General features: G+C 42.5%; 2 protein-coding genes across 4 annotated transcripts in view; one reads left to right on the forward strand and one right to left on the reverse strand.

Annotated features, from left to right (window-relative positions):
- Window positions 1-25,998, forward strand: part of LOC115398937 (SH3 and PX domain-containing protein 2A-like) — a 51,660-nt gene that overhangs the window by 21,891 nt on the left and 3,771 nt on the right. Inside the window, exons 6-9 of one of the 3 annotated variants that reach the window (XM_030106002.1) lie at window positions 907-938; window positions 8,981-9,109; window positions 20,743-20,856; window positions 23,466-23,549. In XM_030106002.1, the coding sequence (XP_029961862.1) occupies window positions 907-938; window positions 8,981-9,109; window positions 20,743-20,856; window positions 23,466-23,549 (359 nt within the window). Of the gene's footprint in view, window positions 1-906; window positions 939-8,942; window positions 9,110-20,742; window positions 20,857-23,465; window positions 23,550-25,998 lie in introns of all 3 variants that reach the window. The other 2 variants (XM_030106004.1, XM_030106003.1) reach the window with 2 other exon arrangements.
- LOC115398938 (E3 ubiquitin-protein ligase NEURL1-like) overlaps window positions 19,358-25,998 on the reverse strand; it is a 43,087-nt gene continuing 36,446 nt past the window's right edge. Inside the window, exon 8 of the transcript XR_003932620.1 lies at window positions 19,358-19,369. The gene's annotated coding sequence lies outside the window, so the exon portion shown is untranslated. The remainder of the gene's footprint in view (window positions 19,370-25,998) is intronic.

The raw sequence follows: 25,998 nt of genomic DNA on the forward strand, positions 1-25,998 counted from the left end.
TTTAAAAAGAAGCAGTTTATTGATTATTATTCATCCATCCATTCATCCATCTTCTTCATCACTTTATCCAGTTCAGGGTTAAACCCAGCTGACTGTGGGTGAAGGCAGGTCAAGCATATTTACGTTCATTCACACAGACTCAAACCTACAACTACCAATTAGATTCCAATATATTATTTTAAACTGTGAGAAGAAACTCTGGTATCTGGATTAAAAAAACATCCTTGCGTTTGGAGTGTTTTTTCAGTCCTCTCTTGTGTTTTCTCAGGTTCGAGTGTGTTGAGCTTGAGGCCACTGTTTTATAACAGCTTCACCAAAAACACCAGATAATATTTTAAAGTTCTTTCTGAGCGACAGGCCTGAATATCTTTTCAGTGCGGATGGAAGTCAGCGACGTGACCAGCGAACGGCGAGTCGCTGCTCTGTGACCGTGATGAGCAGATTCATTCACACTTCCTCTCTTTTCAGCAGAGGGACAGAAAGATTCTTTCACGTCTTAACATGAATGGGACTCAGCAGGGAGATATGATACTGTTGTCAAGTAAATAAAAGCAGTTTTTGTTGAACAGCAGCTGCATTAAACACACCACATCGGGACACACACACACACATACACATAAACATGGTGGTATATTGGTGAAAAAAACGATGCCGATGGTTTGCTGTGTGACTGTCCTTGAGATAGTTCCAGTGGGACTCACCCATATCTGTCCCACCCGCCTCCCTCCCTCTGGTCGTGGGTCAAGTTCTGCATACATTCTCGGCGAGGGCTTGGCTGGTACTCGTGTGCCAACTGCCTCTGGATGGTCCCAATCGGACATTCAGCAGCGGCCAGCAGCCGACTGACCGAGTGGTTTCAATGCTGTGATTTCTGACCATGCTGCTCTGGTGTTGTTTCTCCTGCAGAGACTGTGGCGGCTCTGGCAAACGTAAGTCAGGTAAGGAAATCTTTCAACCTCAGTTTCTGTTTGATGTAATTACTCTGTCAATCAGTGCTGTGTGTTTTTATTGAACCAATAATCAGATTCTTTTCTGTTTTCATCTGTTTTCTCGTCATACTCTCTTTACTGCCTTTTTATGTTCGAATAGCTCTTCCGTTTCAATTATTCACAGCAAATTGTAAATCATTCTGATTGACTTTGAGGAAATCCTTATCAAATTATCTAATAATGAAAGAAATCCATTATCTCTGCTCTGCAGCACTGATTGTCATTTCCGTTGTTTTGCTAATGATGTGAATGTTAAACTGGAGGCATGTACATCTCCAGGAGCACATGTTCTTCAGAATCGCATCCTGACCAAACACTTACATTCTGATTTGGTTTGGAAAACAGTCTTAGGTGGGACTGACCACCTGTTACTGCCTGTGCTCGGGCCAGCGTTGGCTGCAGGATCGGTGCTGGTGTGTCTGTGACGGAGTGACTCAGCTGAGCATGGGGATTCAGGCGTAGGAGGCAGCAGGAAAAGTATGAGCGCGGTTTAGCAAGCAGCTGCGCTGTCGTGCGTGCTCTCTCAGAATACCCACATTACTGAATTACATGTTAGTCCTGCAATCGGATGCAGCGCTGCAGCGGCCGCCGCTCTATCTGAAGCAGTGACGTGGGACGTTCGCTGGGTTCTGGAAGTCTTTGTCGATGACCTGAAAGTTAATTTTGCTGTGGGCGATCTGCTCGGAGGAAAAGCTGTCCCGAAGCTGCCACCAAACGAAATAAGACTCCAGCCTAATTTCATTATATGTTCCACGGTATTGAGGCTTTATGTAAGAGGGGATTCCTGCGACATATTGAAATGGAAAAATGTTATTATTTCAGCTGTGTGTGTGTGTGTTGAGTGTCCTCATTCAGTCTTTGTAAGTTATTACGTTTTCTTCCAGCTTTATTAACCCTGGTTACTAAAATTCCGCTGCATCTGGATCCTCTCCTTAGCTTGCATATTTGCAGCTTTTGATTCTGAATGATTACATTTGATATTGAATAGATTATCAGTCCTAAAGCTACTACAATGTGCATGCATTTAGTGTTGAATGGAAACCATAATATAACACTTAATGTCCTGATATTGCTATTCATTGGGCCTGATCCACCAAAGATTTGTGCAAAGTGCAAACTTGATATTGCATGCACACATGTGTGAAAGCTAATCTACTAAAGGGGCACACCGAGGTTCACATCTGTCAGGCGCACCAAACACACTCTGTCCTCCAGATTGCGCAAAACACTAGTGGGAGTTTATGCTAAGGGATGAACGTACAACGTGCAATGGGATTTACCAAATCTGAACATTCTTGAATTGAATATGACAGTTTTTTTTTTGGTTTTGGTTTTTTTTTTTTAATTTATTAAAGTTTGTGCAAACTGGCTCAGCCTTGTGCGAAAATGCTGCTGTTAGTGTGAAAAGAGGCATTTCCTCATCTGGCTCATCACGACTTGTATTTATAGACTTTTGTTTAATACCACAAACTTTTACTTTGAGACTGATCATTATCCATGTTTTTCCCAGCTCAAATTCAGATATATTTGCAGTAATACTTTATTATATCTGATAACTTTCTTCACCAATAAGTCAAAGTCCATAACATCGCATTTCATGTTGAGCTTCCGGGGGGTTCATTGTTCCACCCGATCACTCCATAGTGAACTCAAACAGACAAATATGAGTGTTTCCAACAGACTGTGATCATATGAACAAGGCTTCATGCATTTAAATACTTATCTTTGCATGCAAAGTGAATCAGCCTCAGAATGTATGTAAACTGAAAACAAATGCAAATCAGCATGCTTTACGCCCCCCACCCCCATGCTGGACATTAGTGGTTAAAAGATGAATCTTCCTTTTTAAACGAAGGAAAGAAAAAAAAATGCAGAGAGTCTGTGGTACATTTTGTGCTGCAGTTGCAGCTTAGGGGCTCCATAATTACATGGTGTGGGTCTCCCATACGGCTTTACTGAGCCCCGGCCCTCAAATCGGAGAATGTGGCTCCTAACCACAAAACTACAGGCAGTTAGAGGTTCGATTAGGAGCTCTGTTTACCTGGCAATATTTTTACGTCTGCACTTCTCCACAGATGAAGGTTCGCTTTTGGTTTTATTATTCCTGTTGTTTCAGTCTTTGCGACTGTGCTGACTAGCCATTTGTCTTCTGAAAAATAGAAGGAAAGTGCTTGATAGAAAGTGAGGGATTTCATGTGTCATAATTATGTTTTCAGGAAGACACAGAACCATGTGCCATTTAGTCCTCAATGCTTTAAGAGCACGGTGAGGTTGAAGCAGTTTACATGACTGACTCTGCGTTACAGCCAGGCTCGCCTGTGCATGTGGCTTAAAGAGAGCCGTCTGTCCAATATCTAATGGAGCCGTCAGCACCGAGCGCTGATATTTGACTTGTCAGTGCAAATCTCTGTCAGGTGTTTGTGGCTGGTGAAGGGACACCCTGTCAGAAGTCAACCCTAAAGCAAACAGCAGCAACTGCTGCTCATGAGATTCTGGATCTTCGGATTGTCTTCAAAGCACCCGCGCTGTAATTATATGCATTAGAAAAAAAAAAAAAAAGAGAAAGAAAGTTAGATGAAGTCAGAAATTGAGTAGGAGAGAGGAAGTGAAGGAGTGCTCGGGGGTGTAGTGCATGTGAAAAGCAGCTGGAGAGGAGAAGAGGTTTACGTGGCAAGTGGAAACCATGTCAGTGTTGTGTGCAGGCTGAGGGAGTGTGTGTTTATACGCACAGACTCGCTGTCTTTGCTTCAGCTGCAGGTCTCCGGGGGCCGAAAGGGTGTGTGCTCGCATGTGTGTGAAGTAAGCGTGAGTCTGCGTGTGCGCGTGCTCGCTGGAAGGAGAAGGGTTAAACTGCTAATGGCCGAGCTGCTGGGTGGGTCAAGATGTCTCTGTGTTTGTTTGTATTTGCAGATGGATACGATTTTAAACTGGCATCGGAAATCATTAAAGCAAATGAGCTCTGCCAAATCACTTCAACAACCGTGTGCTGTTTCAGCGGCTTCTTTCTCAATGAACAGCTATTGAATAGTGAGCCTTTTCACACAGCCACCCCCTCCCTCCAGAGCGCTCAGTGATGAGTCTCACAGTACCCTAAAGATTTATGCTATAGGTGAACCCAGGCGTAAATCAAATATTGTATTTAACTTTCCTTTTTCACAAGACTTCATGTAAAGGGCATTTGCATCAATATAGGTTTTTTTTTTCTTTCTCTAAGTTGCCATTGAAAGTTGGCTGTGTTGATGCTCCACCCCCCTCCAGCCCAGAGCAAATCCAATACAAGCCGCTCTGTTTCTCATAAGTGACCATTTGTCACAGTGGACTCCCACCCTGGAGGCAAAGCCGGGGTTTCTCCCTCCATAACGCGACAAATGTTCAAGCCTGAATGGTTCAGTATAGCGACGAGTTCGCAAATAAATATCATTGATTGATTTATTTGTCATTGTGTTCAAAGGGAATTCAGGGGACTTGTGCTCCTTTTTCTCCACAAAGACGTTGTGCAGCAGTGAAGGCGTCAGAGTTTCTGCTGGAAAACCTGATGAAGTGGAGGATTGTTTTGAAGTCCCACTCATTAAATTAGTGGTTTGAATCTGATTCCAGTGTTTTTTTTTTCTGTATCAGAAGCATCCAGTTCTTTTTTTATCTGCTATAGGTAAAGACACTGTGTGGAGTGACGGAGGTCTTTCAGTGGGTCACACTTTGACACAAAGATGCAGGTTACAGGAGGCAGTTTCATGTTTTCCAGGGATAGAATGACAATTGTGGTTATGTTTCAAGAAATGTTGCAATCGATCAACAACAGTGACTCCTAGAAAGCAACAGTACATATGTAGACACTGTAAAAATCTTTCATGCCTCTGCTCTTCTGATGTTTTTGGGTAAAAACAGCCATTTTCGTGAGAAAAGGGCCATCGAGGCAAAACTTTAATTGGACAGTGGTGGACCTTTGTTTGAAGAAACTTCACTGGAACTTTTTCAAAGGACATAAACTTGTTTTTGCAGCCCTTTATTACACTGGGATACACAGCACATGAAAAGATGATGAAGATATTCAGCAGTTGTTTTTTTTTTTTTTTTTACTGCAGTGTGAAGGTTCCCTCGCTGTAAGGTAATTTGAGGGAACGTTTCTGTACTATTTATTTGTGGTCTGCCCCTTCTCCCCGAGGGCCACATACTGATTCAGTGACATGAGTACATCTGTACTACATTGAACAGCACTTCTGTGTCCCTTTCTAATCCAACTGCACATCTGCTACCGATGAGCCAAACAAAGGCATCACACTTTGCCAAATTCTGCTCTTCGCAATGCAGTTCTGCTCTCATAAAGTTACCCCGGGGTTCAAAATGTGGCACTGAAACACAATGGCAAGTGCCAACAATGCTATCTATGAAAAAAAAAAGAAAAAAAAAGAAAGAAAGTTTCATCCTGAAAAACATATTTGGTATTAACTGGTAGACCTCAAGCCCATGTTTTTACTGTCTCCTCCTGGTCATGAATTACTGCACGGTTCCGCTACTGTCATCTTTGGATGCAGCTGATGACGGGTGAGCGGAGGGGGGGTGGGGTTGGATGGAGTTGGGACGTTTGGGAGTGCAAGGGTGGGAGCAGGAAGCACGTGTATAAATCCGAGTTGAGGAGAGGTAAACAGAGAAAGTGGCTAATAGCAGTGTCTTCTGATATGAGCCAAGAAGAAAAATACTTTTCAGAGCTCATAAACGTGCTCTGACTTTGCTTTTCAGATGAAAACAAAAATGCATGCAATACATCGTATGAAATCTTGTAGGCCCTTGTTGAGTTTCCGAAGTGCTCATGAAAATATATGAAAGTGGCAGAGACACAGTTGGAGTGACATCCAGAACACACAAGAAAAGCCCATTATTGTACACTAAAGCCACCAGGTGACGACAATCACACAATCAAGCACAGGTGAAAGATGTCAGGGTGGAGAACAGCAATCAAACATGAAGAGGGGAAGGAAAGGAGCCTTGAAACAAGAGACACGGAATCTCACAAAAAAAACACTCGAAACACCATGACAGCATCCACAGGCATGAAAGAGGATAAATCCTCTTGTTCTAGTTAAAACTTCAAATCTTGGAGGCATTCATATATAGCCTGTGTGTGAAAATGTTTTTGCAATAAAACTTTGTTTTTCATTTGTTGTCATTATGCCTCTGAAAAACAAACTTGTGTTGATTAATAATCACTGGAAGCCCTGAAGACGCTTTGAGAACCAACCTGATTTAACGTGACACATGAGGTCTTGCCTGCATGCATTCATTATTATTTTAGCGATCCTTTTTTAACAAAGCAAGCTACTGTTCCAACATGCAAATTTTCTCACATGCCTAAATACAACATATCCCCTGTAAGCTTACTTTTTTTGGCTGAATTAAGGACTGTAATTTTGCTGAAGTGCTACATTAAAGTAAGACTTTGAGGGCTACACTTTTTGTATGTCTTAGTTTTTAGTCATCTGTCCCTACACATAGTTTTTTGGAAATTAGGCCCATCCAAGGCTGCTCCACCTCATGTTTCTCACACGTTCTCCTTCAAGTCCCGTCTTCCTGCTGTTGCAAAACATTTCATTTCCTGAAGGCGGCTGAAATATTAGCTTTTGTTTTTCGGGCCTATTGACTTTGCTGACAAAGCCTTTACTCACCTCACTTCTCAAATTTACTGCTCTCTCATAGCAGTGGTTAATTGTGTGTTTTATAAAGGCCCGTTTACATCATTCAGCATGGATTATGGGTTTTTACGATCACGATCTGCTGAGTTATATATCCACAGTCTTTATAATATATTGACATTGTGTGTGTATGCATGCTTGTGCATGGGTGTGTATGTGTTGTTGTTTTTTTTTTATCTGACAAAACATTTTATTTATTTAAACTGTGTCCTCAACTAGTGATTTTTTTTGGCAGAGTAGTAGAATAAATACACAGGATATGAGTTAGTACTGAGAGAGGTACATTTAAATTACTCTTGATAAAGTTATGACATAAATAAATCTGGAAAATGTGGACAGGGATGGCTGGAAACAAAGGATTCTGTGCTTTTCTGGCATTATGACTGACTCTGCTGCTTACGAAACTTGTGGTATTTGATATAACAGAACAGTAGCGTTGCAGAAATCTGAAAAAAATACCAGATTTATTGTTGATATTTTACTTTTCAAATGATATAAGCTACTAAAACAGAGTCATGATATGGTTTGCAGTAAATAATCTCACTGCTGTCATATAATGCATTGAAGAACAAGAGGTCAGTATCTAAATAATGTTCTTTCAATAGTTACAACACTTTGTGGCCAGTTGAAACTTTTTGCATAAATAACGTGATGTTTCAAAAACCGCAGTCTGACCACAGTAATCTGGTGTCAGACTCTTTGGCAGTTTATGCTAATGGTGCTGAGTTTATCTTTGTGAGTTATTAGCTCCTTGACATTTGAAATGGAGTCACTCACTTGAATTCTAAATATTTTTTTAGTTTTGGACTAAAGGTAATCTTCAGTCTTGGGATGTGTTGCCAGGGCAGCTTTTTCTGAAATGGCAGTTTAATCTGAAGCGTCACAAACATTCCTTGTCAAAGCCTCAAATCTACAATTTATTAGAAAGGACTGCTCTCATTTTCCAGTTTCCAGATGAAACACAGTTCTTCTTTCCATAAACTCTGTGTGCCAGATATTAAAAATAACTTCAGTATTGTCAGTTTTGCACTGAAACTATTTGCTGACTGAGATTCAAAAGCTCACATACACAATTTCAGCCTGCAGTAAACATAAAGCAGCATGTGTTCCTGTCGTGAAAAGAGAGTGGAAACTCGACAGCGTCTGCAGACCTTTCCCTGTTGTTCAAAACACTCCATAAAAGCACAAGCCTAAACATGTAATCTGAAGTGTGCAGACAGTAGTCCTGTTTGCTGCTTTGAACTCGATGGTCAGCAGAAGTTGGTTTTAATGTGTGAACTCCATGTGAGCTGGTATGCGTCTGGTTTCCAGCTGACACTTGTTAGATCTGCTTTACTTCCTTCAGCTATGCTTGTTTAGAGAGTGTTTCATAATTACAGCTTCAGCCGGCGTCGGTTTATGCAGCAATGCTTTAGCGGAGTGGAAAAATGTGTGTGGTTGTTGGTGAGATAACAGTGACCTTTACAATTCGAAACATCTGTTTTTACATTCATGGAATTACCTAATCAAACTGAAATCTGGTAAAACTGGGCGATGAATCTGTGAAAAAAAACGAGTACAAACCAAGCGGGGAAACTAAGTCACTGCTGGTGCTCAAACGGTTAACTCGGTAAAGTAGAGAAAGAAAGATTTCCATTGGCTGGCCTGCATGCTGCAGTCAGAGCTCTAGTGTTTCATGGAGACAGAGGGCCATCCCTCTGAGCACAGCTCCAGCCCCTTCATCTGGTTCTATTTAAGGCCCCTAGTGCCGACTCTTATGATTGGCGTACACAACCCCCTACTCTTCCTCCAGCTCCAGCCCCAACTGAGGAGAGGGAGGCTTTTTAGCAGATGGTTTATTTTCCAAGGGAAACCATTTCTTTCTCCCACTCCAGTGTCCTGTCCTCAGCTGGCTTCAGCTCACTTTTCTGTCACTCCCGAGTTTTCCTTCTTTTGCATCGCTGCTTTGAACTGTGTTCATGTGTCGGCTCGCCCGTACTGACCTGGATTCAGCTGTGTTGTTGGACAATAAGGATGAGGTCCCTTCAGTCACACAGAATGGATTTTCTGCATTTGACCGCTTGATCCTTCACTGTTTGGAAGGAGGTTCTTTTCCTCGACTGTCAGCATCTCCGTCGCCCTTGATGTTGGGCTGGAGGGGGATGCAGATCTATGGCTAGACCCCGGGGAAGATGCACTGAACCCTGTGAATATTGTGATTGGTCGAGCTCTCCAGACCGATGGCACAGCGAGTGCCCACCAGTCGTTCTCGTGGACCTATGGCCAGCAGCTGGCTGACGGCATGCTTTTTCCCGTCAACTCCAGGTCTGGATGCTTCGGACCCCATGCTCCTGGAACAGTATGTGGTGGTGGCCAACTACGAGAAACAAGAGCCTGCAGAAATCAGCCTTCAAGCGGGCGAGGTGGTGGACGTCATTGAAAAGAGTGAAAGCGGTGAGTAACCAAAGCAGATCCTGAACAAAGACACGCAGAGTGAGAAAAAGCGGCCTGCACGTTGTCTGTATGTCCCTGAAAAGGCTTCTCAAACTCTCTGCCCTTTTCCCTAACTCAACCCTTTCACCTCCTTTGTCCAAAACTTTCGAGTTGTTACTCAGCCCCATCTGGAGGCTCACTTTGGCCTGCAGTCAGACTTGTTTTTTTCCCACTGTTGGTTTAGGCTTCAGGCCAGAATGTTGCCTCTAGCAAGAGGAATGTCTTCCAGACTCGTATTAATTATTCCACCTCACTTTAATGGAAAGCCAGCAAGACATGCCGGATTTACAAATGCCAGCTGCAGAGAGTCCTTAGTCAGCTGTTTAACCTCTGGAAAGTGCGAGCAGACAGGGCCAAGATTGTGTTTAGTGTGTGTGTGTGAGTCTGTTTAACAACAGTGAATGCTTAATGAGTGATGTACAGCACAACTTGAGGTTATTCAAGGAATCTGACATAAACATTTCAAGGTCTAGTTTCTATAATGTTTAGAAAAAAAAACCCCACAAGCACTGGTTTTGCTAACATGCAACAATAATACAACAAAAAACAAAAATAATTATTCATCTCGGTTTAATAAGACTCGCAGATCACTGACATCCAGGTGTGAACATCTGCCCGATTCACTTTTCTTCTAGGAAATTCATCATACGAAGAATGCCCGCAAAGGTAAAGGCCCATTAATAAGGCCTGACGTTCAGCTTTAATGGTGTGCTGAGACAGTAAAACGGTAATGGGACTCATGTGTTCTTTAGAAGGAAGACAGGCTGAGGGAGATGGAGGAGGAAGCGGTGACCAGGAAGGCGGTCCGGACTTAGGTTTCACGATGGACTTGAGTGCCGCACTGGCCTCCAGTAAGGTCTCGCTTTGAAGTGTCACGTGTCCTGCCTCCGGGTTCATGTATTTGTTTTCACTCCCTGCTCCAGTAGGAGTTCGGCCTGATGGGGAGTCACGGTGGGACGGATATTCCAACACCTTGAAGTCCTTTTATCGGGGGCCTTCTATGAGTACTTTCCTCCATGAATTTTAGCTGCATGGTCCCTGTGCTTTTAAGTAGAGGCCCCTTCTCTCTTGGTGTTTTAGCTGACCACTGTGCAAAGTTTGAGATGTTTATGTTTTAGATGTATGAGGAGTCTCGTTGCAGACTTATGGCGCTCATGTTTCTGAACCTTGTTGTTGTTGCTTTGATCTATTCTCCTTTTGAATGCAAACTTTCTTGGCCGGTCATCCTGCAGCTGATTCATTCGGTCCAGTATTGGCTCCTCCTAGGTGTCCAGAAAGCAAGGCGGCATAATGCACACTTTAAAAAATGCAACCTAAGGCGATTTGACACTTTTATTATATACACTGACACTTTTACAGTAAATATCACCTCCCACCTCTCGCATTTTGCTGTGGAGACTACTTCCAGCAGCGCCACTAGCTTTTACCTGACATCTCCACACTCCTGCAGTAGGAGTCTGCTAAAGCTGGGTTACATCACTCAGCATCCCTTCGCCAACACCAACAACTCCAGGTGTGAGCAGAGACGATTTCAGCCCTCATTTAATTTAGCATCCATTCCCCTGCAGAATAAGTACAAACTCTTTAATGGCCTCTGACAGATTGATCTGTGTAATACAGGACTACGTAGCAAATGTGCTGAGCTGGAGCTACTGAAAGAGTCTGCTGCATTTGTTATGATAGAAGGGCAGCATGGACTTTATAGCGTTGCAGATTCAAACTGCCATGTGTCCCACTGTAGAGTTTCTGGAAAATAACAGGATTTTATCATGTTGCTATCAAAATTTATATTACAGTGCTGTGTGTGGGATTGGTTTGTGTGTGTTTTGCATAAAACTTAAGAAAAAAAATGTAATAGTGGCAGATCTAGAAATGGAAAACCGCAGCATCGTGTAATAGTTGCCATTCTCCTGAAATCTTCCACATAAGTTCTGCTGTTAAAGCTACTGCGCCGTTGGTGTGGACTGTGACTGCCGCCCAGTGCCGTTATCGACTTTTCCTTACCTTGGATTAGATAATATATGCCTTTGACAGGGCAGGGAATCTAGGTCAGACCTATAAGCAGGCTCAGCTTTCTCCACTTTTCCAGCCTGCTCTCCCAAGCCAAGCCAGTATTTTCCATTGCACTGGCCCCGCAGTACAGTTGTGTCGTGGTCTTTGTTTCAGTGGGTACAGTAGTTTACACCACTTCATGTGGTGCATCAGCAATCTAGGCCAGTGTGTGTTTTCTAGTTCTGTTTTAGCATTCAATCCTACAACACAGAAGTTAGTTAACTTTACCACAACCCCAAAAATTTACTTTTTTTTTTTTGTTTTGTTTTCAAACAGAGCATTGCGAAATCTTGGAAGCACAGTTAAATATCATCATATCCTGTGCTCCAATCAAAATGTGTTTTTTAATTAATTACTAACTATGGCTTCACTTCTTCTGCAGATATTTTATTTGTCTATTTTATGAGAGTTTGCCGGGGGGAATGCTGGCTCGGGAGGAGAAAGACGTGCATGGAGAAACTCGTGGGGGGAAAAAAAAATGGAAAAAGTAATTTCCTGCCAAAGTTAGTGGTTCAGAGAGGTTGGTTCATTATAATGGCTTAATGGATCCTCCAGGATGCCTCCTCAGTTTACACTATACTGCAGAGATGTTAACCAAAGCTAAGCTAGCATCCTTGCTGGTCAGTTCAGATGCTCTCTATTCAGTGGTTTAAACTTTGCCCTTTCATGTTGCATGTAGGGAAGGAAAAAAAATCATTTGCAGGCACTTCTGGAAATATTGCATTTATTGCAGACAGCTCGCCTCCACCTCAAGGGCAGTGTTAGGCATTATGCCCTCAGCTCACAGATGAAAATGTCTTTTTATGGACTCGGTTCAAGGAACACATCTATGAAACACTGTTTGTCAAATGATGTACAAAAGTCAGGAAAAGTCGACTCTCTTGAGCAACGCTCCCTCCAAGTTCCCAAGTCACAACATCTCTACAGTCTGTCTTACATCCCTGTTCAACCAGCTGACACAGACGGACTGGAGTTTATGAAATTTCAGGAATCTTGACTTGCTATGACAGTGATTCTTTCTAAAGTTATCCTTTTTGGACTTGGTGCAACAGAGATTTAGTCTGACAACTCTTTATAGAGAAGATTAGCAGGGGTATTCCTGCAGGTGTTGTTCAACTGCTGGGCTGGAAGCCCATGAAGACTGCTGGCAGATTAAACGGCTTTGGCCGACAGCATGGCATGATGGATGGGCAGGATGTCTGTTTTATTTTCACATGGAAAAAATGTACGAATAGAATGATGTCTGCTGCCCTCTCTTTTCAAGCTGGAAGCAAGATGATCTGAGACTCCAGCTCAGCAGGAGCTTGATGCTCAGAGAAGCTGTTTCTTCTTCTTCTGAAGTTCACTGCAGAAACACGATCTCCTCTGTAAAACTGTAAAGTATATCAGTTGGTGTTTCTGTAATGATGGCTTTAGGTTGTTTTGTATTTTAGACGGTGTTATTCCAATTGTCAAACTTGGCTCAAAAGAGGGCAACACCGGTCTGTTGACCCAGTTCCAGCTGCTGTAAAATATCAGAAAAGTGTCCCTTAAAGTTTGATTGTCACCCTTTTTGTTTTATTTTCCATGTTTTTAGAAGCTGTAAAGGTGTATTGGTTGGTTTGGTAAAATATTCTTTTTTTATTTCCTTAAAAATGTGTTGTCATTGAAATTCATCGGTGTCATGTGATTTCAGGGTACGATCTCATCACCAGGTTGATTGCATTTTGGTTGCAATCTATTCAGACTTCAACAAAAGGAAGAAATTACAGCCTTCCAAGTATATTTAAAGTGAAATATTTTACTGATATTTTTCAAAACTATATTGTGCATGTATATTTTGCCCAGCAGAGTGAGTGTAAAAATGAAAAATTGCACTAAGTTAGCTAGATCAGCTAAAAAAAAATTAAAGGTTGTTTAAATTCATGAAGTCAAATTGCGAGAAAAGAAGAGATTTAAGATGTTGATATATAATACAAACACAAAACCAAACGAGGTGAACATGAGCTTTGCAGAGATGATGAATGTGTTTGGATCCAGCAGTCTTCAGTGTTTATTGTTTTCCCCTCGGTCTGATCCATCCTGGGAAGATTAAAGATGATTTTCTTTTACACACACACACACACACACAAAAATTCATAATGGACAATCATTTAATGAAAGAACTGCTAATATTTTGCATTATTTTGGTTCCTTTAGCTTCAAACACATTGTCTTTTCTCCATTTGTTCAGCCTCTTGTTTACAGGAGAATTAAAGGTCAATTTTAAGCTCTTAATGTTGTGAATCCTCAAAGCTTAATTTTTTCCAGTTTGCTATGTGCAGCATCAGCAAAGCCGTGTTTGCTTGTATAATGGAGGAAAAACCCTATAATTCTTGTCTATGAACCACCAAAGACACCATGCAGGAAAACCTGCCAAGTGTTCTTTTTTCTTTTTTTTTTTAGCAGAAGTCGCAGCAGCAGATGGAAGAGCCATTATCCACTCAGAGAAATCCCCATCCCTTACATTCTTTGAGCCTAACATAAGAAGATACTAATCACCATCTCAAGAAATTAAATCATATTCTTTATTTTCTGTTAAGGAAACTCAAATGGGAGGTTTTTGATCCTTTAGCACCGTCTTCTACAGCCTTAGTTTCTTGCATCCTGTCAAAGAGACATGGAAAAGGAAAAAAAAGAAGGAGTGATAACAGTATTTAGGCAGCAGTAGCAGTGGTAATAATAGTGTACAGACATCAGTCTGGGCAGCCAAAAAGGGTCCTTTCTTTCTCTGAGTCAAGAATTGACCATTGAGTTAAAGCAGGATTTGGAGGGGTGGGCTTTCAGACGCTCAAGGACTGCTGTGTCTCCAAATCAGTGGAGCCCGGAGAGCACACAAGCCCACGGCTACAGCGTCACTGAGACCATGAGGGCTTTCTTTCAGAGACCGGCAGGGAGTGAAGGTTATTCCTTAGGTCAACATTAGCTCTTGAAAGTCGTTTTGTGCCGTTTTTTTGCCACCCCCCCCCGCTCCCGCCCGTACCACCCAGGTAATTGAAACCCAGTGTTTTATGAAAACTGGAAGTGTGTGTATTGGGCTGGAGACCTTCCCCCCTTGTGCTTTGATACAGGATCTACTGTTAATAAATACAGAAGCTGGAAATGAATGGGGTTCTCTTCTGCTCTACTCAACAGTGGTGTCAGATGTCTGCAGGACTGCTGAGCTCCTGCATTCCTCATCATCTCAGGTTGTAAAAAAAAAAGAAAGAAAGAAAGAAAGAAAAAGCTTCCTCCCACTGCTGAATCTGTGCTTCTCATATTCATACTATGCACTGTATCTAGAAATCTTGTGGGAAGTTCTTTCAAAGCACAAATTACTTATGATTTTTATTTTATTTTGATTACAATCGAAAGCTCGTCTGTGTCGGTGGTGGTTTCCCAGTGACGAGGATTACAGAGTCAATCTGTGTTATGAGCCATTTTCCTAGGTGTCCGACTTGATTGATTGCAGCCACAGATTGTAGTTTTGTTTTATAGATTTTCCCCTGGCGATGGGGAACGAGTAAAGTTGCATAAATCGAGTGGCTTTGTTGCAGCTGGGAATCTGTTGTTGATTACAGTAAAAATGAAGCGTGAGTCTTGAAAGCGATAGCGATTCCAGATGGCACGAACTGTATGAGGGACAGACGCCGTCTCCTCTGGCTATATGTCTGTCTGCTGGACGCATCAGCACTCACAATGGCTACAATGTACAGTAGGTGAAGTGAGACGATGAGGATGGCCCCATAAACGTCCTCAATCAGGATCTGCTTCAGTGAAGATGGAGCAGTGGAGATGAACGTTCACATTTTTACTCTCCAGTCGGTCGAATCACATGCTTGGATCAGAGTTAATTCAAAGACTGTGATATTTTTGAATGAATGTGGGTGAAGATTAAAATGACCTTACTGAGGCTGCTTTCATTTTTCTTTTTCTTCAGTGAAGATCCGGCAAAAGGTTACCACGTATCACAGTCCTCAATTTCATTTTATGAGATCCCCTCATGGCCGGCCACCGGGGCATAAACATGGTTGTGCAGAGGAGGTGGAAAAATACAATTTTCACCGAAGTAGAAATGCAGATACTTGTGATTTTTTTTTTCTATTATTCAGTTCTGCTTCTCGATCTGATAACTTCTATTATTTTTCTTATGTGAGGTCGAGGATGATGAAGTCTGATCACTGTCACATCTGATCATTGTAATATCCGATCACCGGAGCGTCACTCTCAGTAGTCGCCTTTCATCCATCCTCAAGCCTTATTTGTCTGTTACCTTGTGTGTAGGTCTTTTAACACTTTCTCTTTTTACATCTTTCAGACTTTTAAAGAATCACATGGATCCATTTTTATGAGAACGTTGAGAAAATGTTGCACATGTTAATGTGCGGTATCTGTTAGGCATCGAATGAACGTCATGCGTTGGTTGGAGGATTTGAGGGCAGAATGACGAAGGCAGGACGAGTGCGTCACAGCATCTCCAGGACTGCGGCTCCTCTGAGGTGTTTTCCCAGTCGGCTGCATTGGCGAGCGTCTTTCAACAGTGGCACGATGAAGGAAGAGTGGGGAACTGGTGACGGGGTCAAAGGCTGTCGAGGCTCATTGATTCACACGCTGAGTGAAATCTGGATGCAGTAGACGGGCGACTTGCCCCTCAACCTGCTGGTTGTAATGGAAATGTGTCGGAATACACAGCTCGGCACGGGCAGCAAGACAGACCTGCGCAGTATTAGGATTAGTTAGTAAAAGCAAAACAAAGTGTCAGGAAAGTAAAAGAGCGACTGAAGGTTGACCACCTGAAAATTGTAAATTAGGGTTGTGATACGATTTCCGTTTTTTTTGTGTCTGGTCTTTGAGCAGCAGAACTCATGTCAAGGCAAACTGTTTGGTTTCTTCCTTTCCAAGGCTGTCACACTAAAAGCTGACGTCTGCGGTTTTGATCCGTCAGTGTGTCGGTGTTATACGAGATCTCCACTAGAAGGTTTGTGGGTTTTGCTTTTGTCTTGTGCAAACACTGGCCCAAAAAAATGTTGGGGCTTACAAAACTCCACTCTGCTCAAATGCTTTAAAATCTTTTTGATTTACTCAGGATGTCGACTAAGTAGCTATAATGTTAATAGTTAATATCATTTAGGAAAAGCGTACTGCCAGTCAGCATTTGGCTGTGTTCTTCTTTTTCCTTTGTGGTTTAAACGCTGCAGCAGATTTCTAGGACTTTTTGTAACGTGGCAGTGAGAAAAGAAAAGCAGGTTGTGGTACGAACAGATCAAAAACAAGACATGACACACAGGCACAGTTTAAGGTGGAGGTCTGGCTTTGTAACGTTTGTCTTCAGATCAGATTCGCCAATGTCCTTTTATAGACATAATTCAATTCTACAGATAATTGACAGCAAGAATGAGAGAGCAGGGATACTCTCTTAATCTCATTTCCATTGTCTGCTGTATCGCTTTTCAGCAGCACCTCATCTGCTGAGCTCCCAGGAGTTTTACATTCAGCTTGGTAAAGTATTCCAGATTTGTTCCTTTACATGCAATTCTACAGGTATTTAAAGAAAAAATCTGCGGCGACTGAGATTTTAATACCCAGCAGTGCAACGCTGAAGCCTTCTAATTCATTTAGCAGTAAACTGTAGGTTAGCAAATTTTCGAGACCCATGCAAACTCAGGGTGATTTCATCGAAATGTTAGGCATTATGTAATTCTACAAAACTGCTGCCTTGGCAGCAGGAGATCCACAAAGCAGCTGTTTCTTTTGTCATGACCTCAGACGGAGGTTTGTATGCTGGTGAAGAATTTACTAATGATAACCCTGTTGCATATGGAGCTGACTTTATCCAAACAGTGAGGCTGATGCTCCCCTCCCAGTCCAGCCCTCATGGAGAAATAATCCAGAGGGATTCTTGCAATGCGAGGCGTGAGATGCAAAGATTGCAGGGAAACGCTTGCTTCTTAAATCAGTATTTTTTTTTTTCCTCTGTTGTTTTTATCCGTCAGGAAGAGCGCTTTCACGAATAAATGAATACAGGCAGTGAAAGACACGAGGCAGAGCTTTCTGTCCTTACGTTCCATATAATTGCAACCTGTCTGATATAGAATTGCAGTGGCCAGGAAATCGGCACTTGCGTGATGTGTGTGCATTTTTCTGGCACTTTTATTGCTTCTTTTGAGGTTCAGTGCTCTCAGCCTAAGCACCTGCCATGCGGGGCGGGGATAGTTGAAAAATACAGGCGAAAAGCCGGCCTGACATCAGTAACAGCATGTATTTGTGCAGCGCGGCTTTGCTTCATGTGCTTTCTGACCTACAGCCAAGTGCGCACAATTAAAACACACTTTATTTTTACAGTTGCGTTCACTTTTACAACGTGTCACTTCGCAGAGGTGAATATGACAAATTCAATGAGTGACAGAGTCTGTGTAAAAACAGCAAGTTGCACATGTAGGAGTTTCTTCAGGGGCTGGAGTGGCTTCAGACTCGAGCTCATTTAATTTAGCGTAACTTTGAACGTGTGAATGTGACGGAGCTGTCGAAGTGTTACCCCGCCTTCACCTTCAGTTAGCTGGGATTAGCTCCAGCGCCCTGCAACCATCAGCTCAAAATGATTCGGAAATGAGGATGCCATTGTAATTAAAATCAAAATAAATGAAGTTTTATACCCGATATTTCTCATAAGCAGCCATGGCCACTGAGGAATGGAAACAAAAATCAGTCCTTTTTTCCATCTGAATGTTGTTGATACAGTTTGATGTTTTTTGTGGCTCGCTGTCTCTATCTGATTCACTGGCGTAGAGGTTTGAGCCAGAGCTTTGGTGCAAAGAGAAAGCGCATTACATGGTTAGTTATGTCCCTGAGCCCCGGCCAGCGTCGGAGCAAAACAACGTCCTCTTATCTGAACCCGCCCGAGCTGCAACTGATTATCTGCTTCGCTGTATAGCTCAGGAAGTTGGTCAGTTGAATCAATCATCCTTTTCCATGAATCACAGACTTTGCATGTGTGAGACATAAGAAGGCCAGTTTTAATAGTTTTTCTCTGTTATTGCTCCCACTAAGAAAGTCACTCATTAAACTGTCGGCAGGACATCTTCGGCATACCTAGGTTACGCTTCAGTTTGCAGGCGATATCGTCACGTTGCCAGGAAATCCACCGGCGATAGTTTTTGCTAGTCATTAGAATTAAGACTTGAAAGCAATTACTTGGTTTTTATAAGCAAAACAGCATGATTCTGCCCCACAAACATGACTGCGCTCCAACTCCGGTCGTCATCTTCGCAGAAATAAGTAAACTGTTGTGAAAGCCGTGATGCTTTTTGACCATAACAGCTGGCTGAGTGACTCAGCACTGACAGAGACTTGTAACTGTGGTTTGTTTTGATTGGTGATTAGTTGCAGCAGTGATCCAGCAGGTCTATTTTTTTATATAATATTACTCAGGCCTCACGTAATCATCGGTGCCTTTGAAGGACACGGCGAATGTCCTTGTGTATTGTCATGTTAGATTTGAAATGATAATCTTTAGAAGTCTTTATTTGCTCCTTCGCTACTTGTGATTCATGGCTATACATGTCGAAAGAACAATCAGTGTGCATTTCGATAAATACCCTCATGTGTAATACCACATTACCCCTCTTATAATTACTGCCATATTGGTAATTTGAGCTGTACAACGTCCTTCTGTTCCTATCACAAAATATTCAGCGTCTTTTTATTAATCGTGTTCCAAACTACCGGGTGACACTCCATTTTTATAGAAAAATGTTCTCTGGAGGTTTGGGCCAGCTGTGAAGGTGTCATGGAACGCTGCTATCCTCTTTATAGGCTGTTCGGACAGCTGTCGGCCATATTGTGTACCCGTTACCACAACAAATAGCGTGTGCGTGTGTCTATGTTTGTGTGTGTGGCATACCACACGTAGGAAAATCTTTCAACCAGCTTTGCCAGGCCACAGACAATTGCCTTCACAGTGTTTTAAAAGAAAGAGACGTTGATTTCTTGTTTGTACAGTCAACTATTTTTACCATCTCACTGACTTTATATAATACTGCGATGTAAAAAAAATAAAAAAGCAGCAAATTGTGGGTCAAGCGTAATGATAGTGTGTACCTGGTTATCTTGTCAGTGGGATTTATATGCTGATTCTTTACATTGCTGCAAAGAATGGTTGATAACACTTAAATTCTGGATTTAGTTAAATACTAAGTACTAAAAGTTGTATTCCTTTGTGATTTCTGAAGCCTAAACACAGTCACAAAGAGCGAACCTTTAAAACAAGCTGAGCCACAGTGGCGCGACTCCTGCATCAACATCCTCAACTTCCAGCTTTTTCCGTGTCGAACGCCCACTGCCTTTACAGAGGTTTTTTTTTTTTTCTTTCAGCATCATAAGGAAAAAACAGCGACGGTGAGAGAATTTGTGTTGAACAGTTTCCAAGCGCAGAATAATGCAATCATGGAGGTTGTATCGGCAGACTAGCTGCTTGACACGATGACAGAACACAGTCAAAAGACCAGCTGCTGCTCATCCAGCTACCTGTTAGTGATTTTACGAGAAGGTATCAAAACGTTAAAGCTTTCCTGAGTTTCACAGTTTTTTGCAATTCTAGAAAGAAACCTAATCTTATAAATGCTCCTTTCTGACTGAGACACACCTTTGTTGCTGAATTAATGCCGTCACTCCCGGGATAGTCAAGTGACGCCAGCTCCAATGCCGCAGAGTGATGTTTTGGCAGGTAGCAGCAGCTCGGCTCGCTGAAACGACGGCTGATCTTGATGAAATGCCGGTCAGAGAAGATCTCGTCACAGGCGAAACCACGGCCAGGCGGTGTTTCCTCTGATGTGTTTGGCTCTGATTGTCGTTCCGGATTTCTCTTGGCAACACAGTGAAGTTCTTCTTGATTTCAGATGTGTCATCAAACAACAGCTCCGTGAAAGAAAATTAGCTGATTTGATAGAGGGAGGTCACATCAGTGGACATTATTTTTCTCCTTTTTTTTCTGTCAAAGGGGAGATTTATTCTATGTGCTCTTTTGGCGAGGGAATGTTATCACAGGCCTGTTTTCATCTGCAAAATTTCAACAAATACTACATATCTCAGAGGCCATCTTCGGCCCCGCTTTAAAGCACAAAAGCTAAAACTCATGGCGTTCGGGTGTGTCACAGTGATTATTTTCAATATTTCATCTGAATCGTTTCATTCCTAAGGGTACCGAATGATTAAGTCAGTTCATGTTCATCCTCAAAATTAATCAAAGATGTGGTTTATTTGGGCAGCTTGAACCAATCAGAACGCCACATCCTGCTCATTTTTCAGAATCAGCACATTTGTGCGCCGTCAGTATGAGGCTGAATATATTCAACAGGGGAACACGCAGCTGACCTGCAAAATAAAGTAAAGCAATAGACTGAAGACAGTTGTTATGCAACAAAAAAAAAAAAAAGAGGATCGGCCTCATTTTTCATGCATGTTTGACAAATTCTTTTATGGGACGCCATCCCATACCATTTCACTTGGTCATATAGTGTGATGTTCATCGTGTGTGTGTGTTTCCACAGGCTGGTGGTTCGTCAGCACCTCAGAGGAGCAGGGGTGGGTCCCCGCTACTTACCTCAACTCCAACAGTGGCACGAGGGACGACTCGGAGGTGGGCGCCTCCAAAGCCGGAGAAGGTAAGTCACTGCTAATGTTCCTGTCTCTGCCCACCCACACACAAGTGCAGCCTCAGACACTCTCTAATGTACCCACACACACATGCACACACACACACCTCCACTGCTCTCAGTCGTCAGTCTTTGATCTGTGACACAGACGGGAAAACTCGGCCCTGCCTCGCCTTGCCTCGCCGCCGCAGCCGGCCCACGCGTTCGGCCGAGACCGCTTCGCCGTGAACACCTCTCTGTGTCCGCCTGCCATCATAAGCAGGCTCTGACAGAGTGTAGATTCAGACCTGGGTAAACAGCGCGGCCAGCAGCTATGAGAAACCAGACCGCAGCCTCTCAAGTGACGTCCTGTACAGTAATGCACTGTACGGGACGGGAACAGTGCGGCATTAAGTGATATGACCGCCGCATGGACTGCGCTCATGAACGAGGCGTGTGTTTTCAGCAGACTTTCTAAGTCCTGCTCTTCATGTCACGGTTATCGTTAAAGTGAACTTACTGCCTGCTTATCAGTGCAGATTGCTAATTGGATTTGATATTAGATTTTGTGAGTTTGCTGGAGCGAGAGAGGGATCCAGAACCCTGATGGAAAACACACCTATGCTGTGTACGGCTTGCCAAAATAAAAAAAAGCTGATCCGCTAAGCTGTGAGGCCATCCAGTGATTTGAACAGAGCTGTCAGATGAAGTTATCAAGCCATCTAGGAGAAGCTCGGGTTGTCTCAACCTTTTCAGCATCGGCGGAGAAAACATTTTAATATCACACCACTACAGTTCAATTCCCTTGACTCTGAGCGTCGGGTTTGTGCCATGAATACTGCGTTTCTCAAAGCTGTGTGCAGCAGTGTGATAGCGAAAAGCCAAGAAACTGGAGGCAAGGAAATAATTAAGTTGCATATTACACTTCCAAACAAACATCAAGTTTTTCCAGCGCTCTGGCCAAACATCTTCTGCTGTACAATTCTGCAACAATGGAACCAGTGGAGTTCTACATCTTCTGACTTTAGGATAGAGGGCGCTAGAGATGAGATGATGATGAAAACCATTACTGTTTTACAATACGTAAAATGCCCCGATTTCCTCATTGGTGCTCAGAATGCATTTTTATCAACAAAAGATTTCCACACGCAGTCGTTCAGCATTCTTGGAGGGTCACTCTGTTGGAGATAGCTGGAGGTAGTTAGCCCAGTTGTCTGCCAGGGGGTTTTGGGGAAGGACAAATCTCTCACTGTAATGTGTCTCTATGTGTCTCCACAGTCATGGGAATGGCATGAAACATCATAAAACGTCTTTTTGTCAGTGCAGCGTTCTTCAGTGGCATCCCATTGTCACAGAACTAGAGCGCTGTTTTCCTGAAAACTTCCCAAGAAACTTGTTTGTCGAATCAAAAAGCTTTAAATTTTATGAAACGCCACACTTTCTCCCGCTGCTAGTTTTAGCCATATTATAGGCAACATGTGTTGTTTAAAAATGTGTTTGTTTGCTGACTGGCAGGGAATGAGGATGAGGCAACTCATATTGGCGCTCAATGTCTGCACGATGACTCTGACGCCATCGCTATGAGCTTGTTTCGCTCAGCAACAAAGACTTGGAGCAGTGTGGAAACATCCTGGTCTCCAGCAAATCAGGCCGCATCCTCAAACCCCTCACATCCTGTTTGTTTGATCTGCACAAAAACTGAAGTGTAAAATGACAATTTGTCACCTCTTGAGGGATTGTGGGTTAGATTATTTCCTGTCTTCGATCAGTTGCCAGGCAACTGGCGGAGAGACAGGCGCACATGTCCCCTCGCAAAACAGCGATCAGTTGTTTTTACCCTTTGTTTTTGTACAGATGAGGCAAATGTAAAATGTGTTTATTTAATAAGACTGATGAATCGCTCTGCCTTCCTGAACCAACCGGCTGCTCATCGTAGCTTCATATTTAATGTGAATTCATGAGATCTCCTCTCTCTACAAAGCTATTTCCCAAACGTCAGACTATTCTTTTACATTTCTTGAGCTTTGTCAGGGTTGCGTAGGGTGGGATTATTGCCCCCCTGGATCCATCCCTTTTTAAAATGTCTTTCGAATTCTGCCTGTTGTTTCCATCCGTGGAAATTACAAAGCACAGAGTGATGGGAGGGATTTGTGTGTTCAGTTTAGCATTTCACACAAAATCTGGCACTAAAAAAAAAAAATAAAAAAACAGTTTTACCATTAAAAATGATGAGAAATATCGGCCATGCTGAGGCACCCATGTCCAACCCGGCGGTGTTCTGTTCTCAGCTGCTCGATTAATCCGATGGCATCTGCAATGTGTGTCCCAGATGTTCTGACACAACAGGATATGAAAACCATGTTAACAACAGGCTAATTATAAGCCAGGGAGAAGATGTCTCGGTTTAACTAATCCCCTGTAACCTCCTTCCATCCACTCATACCCATTTTGCTTCGTGGCCTTGTTTATGTGTTCCTTCTTGTAACTCATGACCAGGCTCACCCTGCTGGATCCATGCCACGTGTCTGCTGTGTGTCTGTGTAACATTCTGTGCTTGGTCTTTACGTGCCCATGTTTATTTGTTGTCGTTTGGTCATCGTGTGTGTGTGTGTGTGTGCGTGTGCGCGTGTGTGTGTCAGTTACTAAGCGCCAAAAGGCTCATCTGAAGAGGCTGGACCGGAGATGGACGTTGGGGGGCGTCATCAGCCGCCAGCAGAGCCGAGGTGAACTCAGCTAGACGCTGCATCGCCTCCCCTCCCTCTTCCCCTTCTCTCACTGCCTTTATTGTTCTCCTCAGCCTCTTTTTTATCACTTGACCCGACTCATTCCTCCTCATACGCATACATTTGTTCAGTCTTGCGTCCCATGTCGCCTTCCAGAAAATCCATTTATTGCGAGCCATAATCTGCCACAACTAACCACTAACTGTTGTTTAATATGAAATGAGCCTGGAAAGCAAAAGTGAGATTAGTAGCTTTATATGTTTAGCAATTATTGATGCTAAGCTCAAATCATGTCAGAAAAGTGTGTTTGTTCTAATTATATACACTGTGTGCCAAAGCCAGTTTTTTCAGAATCATAAAAAAAAAAAACCCAAAACACAGCACAACAAAAACCACCCACTTATCTCAAATGAGCTAGCTAATGCATTCTGGAGCCATATTTTACTCTCTATGAGCAAATGAAGTGTATTTGCAGATCACAAATGAATGTGTATTCTGTAGGCTTTTTCTGCAGTTAGCAACCTGTATTAACAGATAAACAAAGAACTCATCTCTAACTTGTTTTTTTGTTTGTTTGTTTTTTTTAAAGAAAATCACTTTCACAGTCACAAGTGTGCACATGTTCCTCTCCAGTTTTTCAGTCGGGACACATTTGGATGACTGACAGCGAAGAGAAGACGGACTTTTGAGTTCAACCCAAACTTCTGCATTTGGCAGTCTGCGCCGCTCTCCGGAGTGGAGAGAGCAAGAAAAGAAACAGAGGCTTTGCTTTTGCCACACAAATAATTTATAACACTGATGCAGGCGATGCGTTCTGTGGCTTAACATACCGTCCAATTCAGAATTTCCCTTTTTTTTGCGCTGCTGGATGTTATTTGAAGGTGGCTGGTGACAGGAAACCGATATAGCAGCTCCAACAGGACGAGACCGGAAGAAGCAGGCAAAGAGGGGGGAAAAAGCACACTTGAAATATCCTTTTACTCCGTGGAGTTTGTGCAGGATGAAGGAACTTACTATCCCGCAACCATTCAGTGCATACACAAGCATGGAAATGGGTGGAGAAAAGGAAAATGGAATAATTTGCCACCGCAGTGTTGAATCCTCAGGACGGCACACAGAGCGGCGCTTTTCACGAGCTGCTCTCTTTTTTGAACACATGTCTGACTGCGCTCCCTGTGTTTAGACAGGAATTGCCATAATGACAGGAAATGATGAGTTTGCTCTGCCCCTTGGCCTCATGGGAATGCATAAATCAGTGTGGTGCCTGCGGTCTTCACGAAGTGCTGAGTTAGGAGATGCTCTCTACACAAGGCCAAGGACATAGTGAGGACACCGGCGTGACCCGTAAGCTGTAGTTTCCATTGGGAGCCACCCTTTGAGTTTTGTAATTATGTCTTTTGAGACTCAAAGGTGACAAATTACAATATTTGTGTGCTTTTCTGGGAATTATGACAAATATTTTTCATTTTACTTTGAGAAAACCATAACATTTAGACTCTTTTTGAGAAAGAGCGTTGATTTTTGCTCCATCAACATCGAAATTCAATTTAAGTTAACTGGTTGGGATAGTCTAGTTTACAAGAAAATTCAATTGTGTCGTCTGTCAGAAGATTTTTGCAAATTATGTAAAACCTGAAAATGAGGTAGAATGTGATGTCTGTGAAGAAAAATACTTTTGGACGCATGATTTGAAGTGAGCTCTTCTCACAGCCTTTCTTTAGAGGACGTTCTGTCAAAAGAGGCTGAATCGGTATTTTTAATTCAACTTCAACTTCTGTAGAGTTATTCTTTTCCACCACAGTTGATAAACTAAACTACAAACTGTGTGAAACACATTTTAGGTCCTATTTCCTGGTACTGATTTGGCTGGTTGTGAAGAGTTGAAAAGGTTTTTTTGTCTACAAGATAAAATTATAGTGCAGTGCAGCCACGAATGGGGATGAGCAGGAAGCACAAAACAATCTGAGAACACAAATAATACAGCATTACAATGATAGGGAAGAAACAACATATCAGACAAAGCAGGTCATCCTATCAAAATATCTCCAGCAGTGATAAAAAAAAGTAAATTTGTTCTGCATTTAGTCAGCCTGGAAACAGGTCGCAACTCAGCTTTTGACCTGACCTGCAAAAGGACTTGAGATAGTTTGTGACCTAAAACACTTTCTTTTATGTGCATACACAGATCCCTTTATTATTGTTTTTGTGTTTTGTCACTTTTTTCTTCTTTTGTTTTGTTTGCTAAATTGTGGACGGTAATGAAACAGAAAATAAAAACGATATCATGAAATCATGAAAAAAAAAATACAATACAAACTGTGTAAAACTTGCAATATTATCAGTGCATCAATAACTTGATTTTTATAGAATGTAACATACTACAAACAATATTACATATAATTCACTTCCTGCGTTAAAACTAATTCTGTTACCATTGCAAAGAAAAAGT

Source organism: Salarias fasciatus, chromosome 13 (assembly GCF_902148845.1).
Source record: "Salarias fasciatus chromosome 13, fSalaFa1.1, whole genome shotgun sequence".
NCBI lineage: Eukaryota > Metazoa > Chordata > Actinopteri > Blenniiformes > Blenniidae > Salarias > Salarias fasciatus.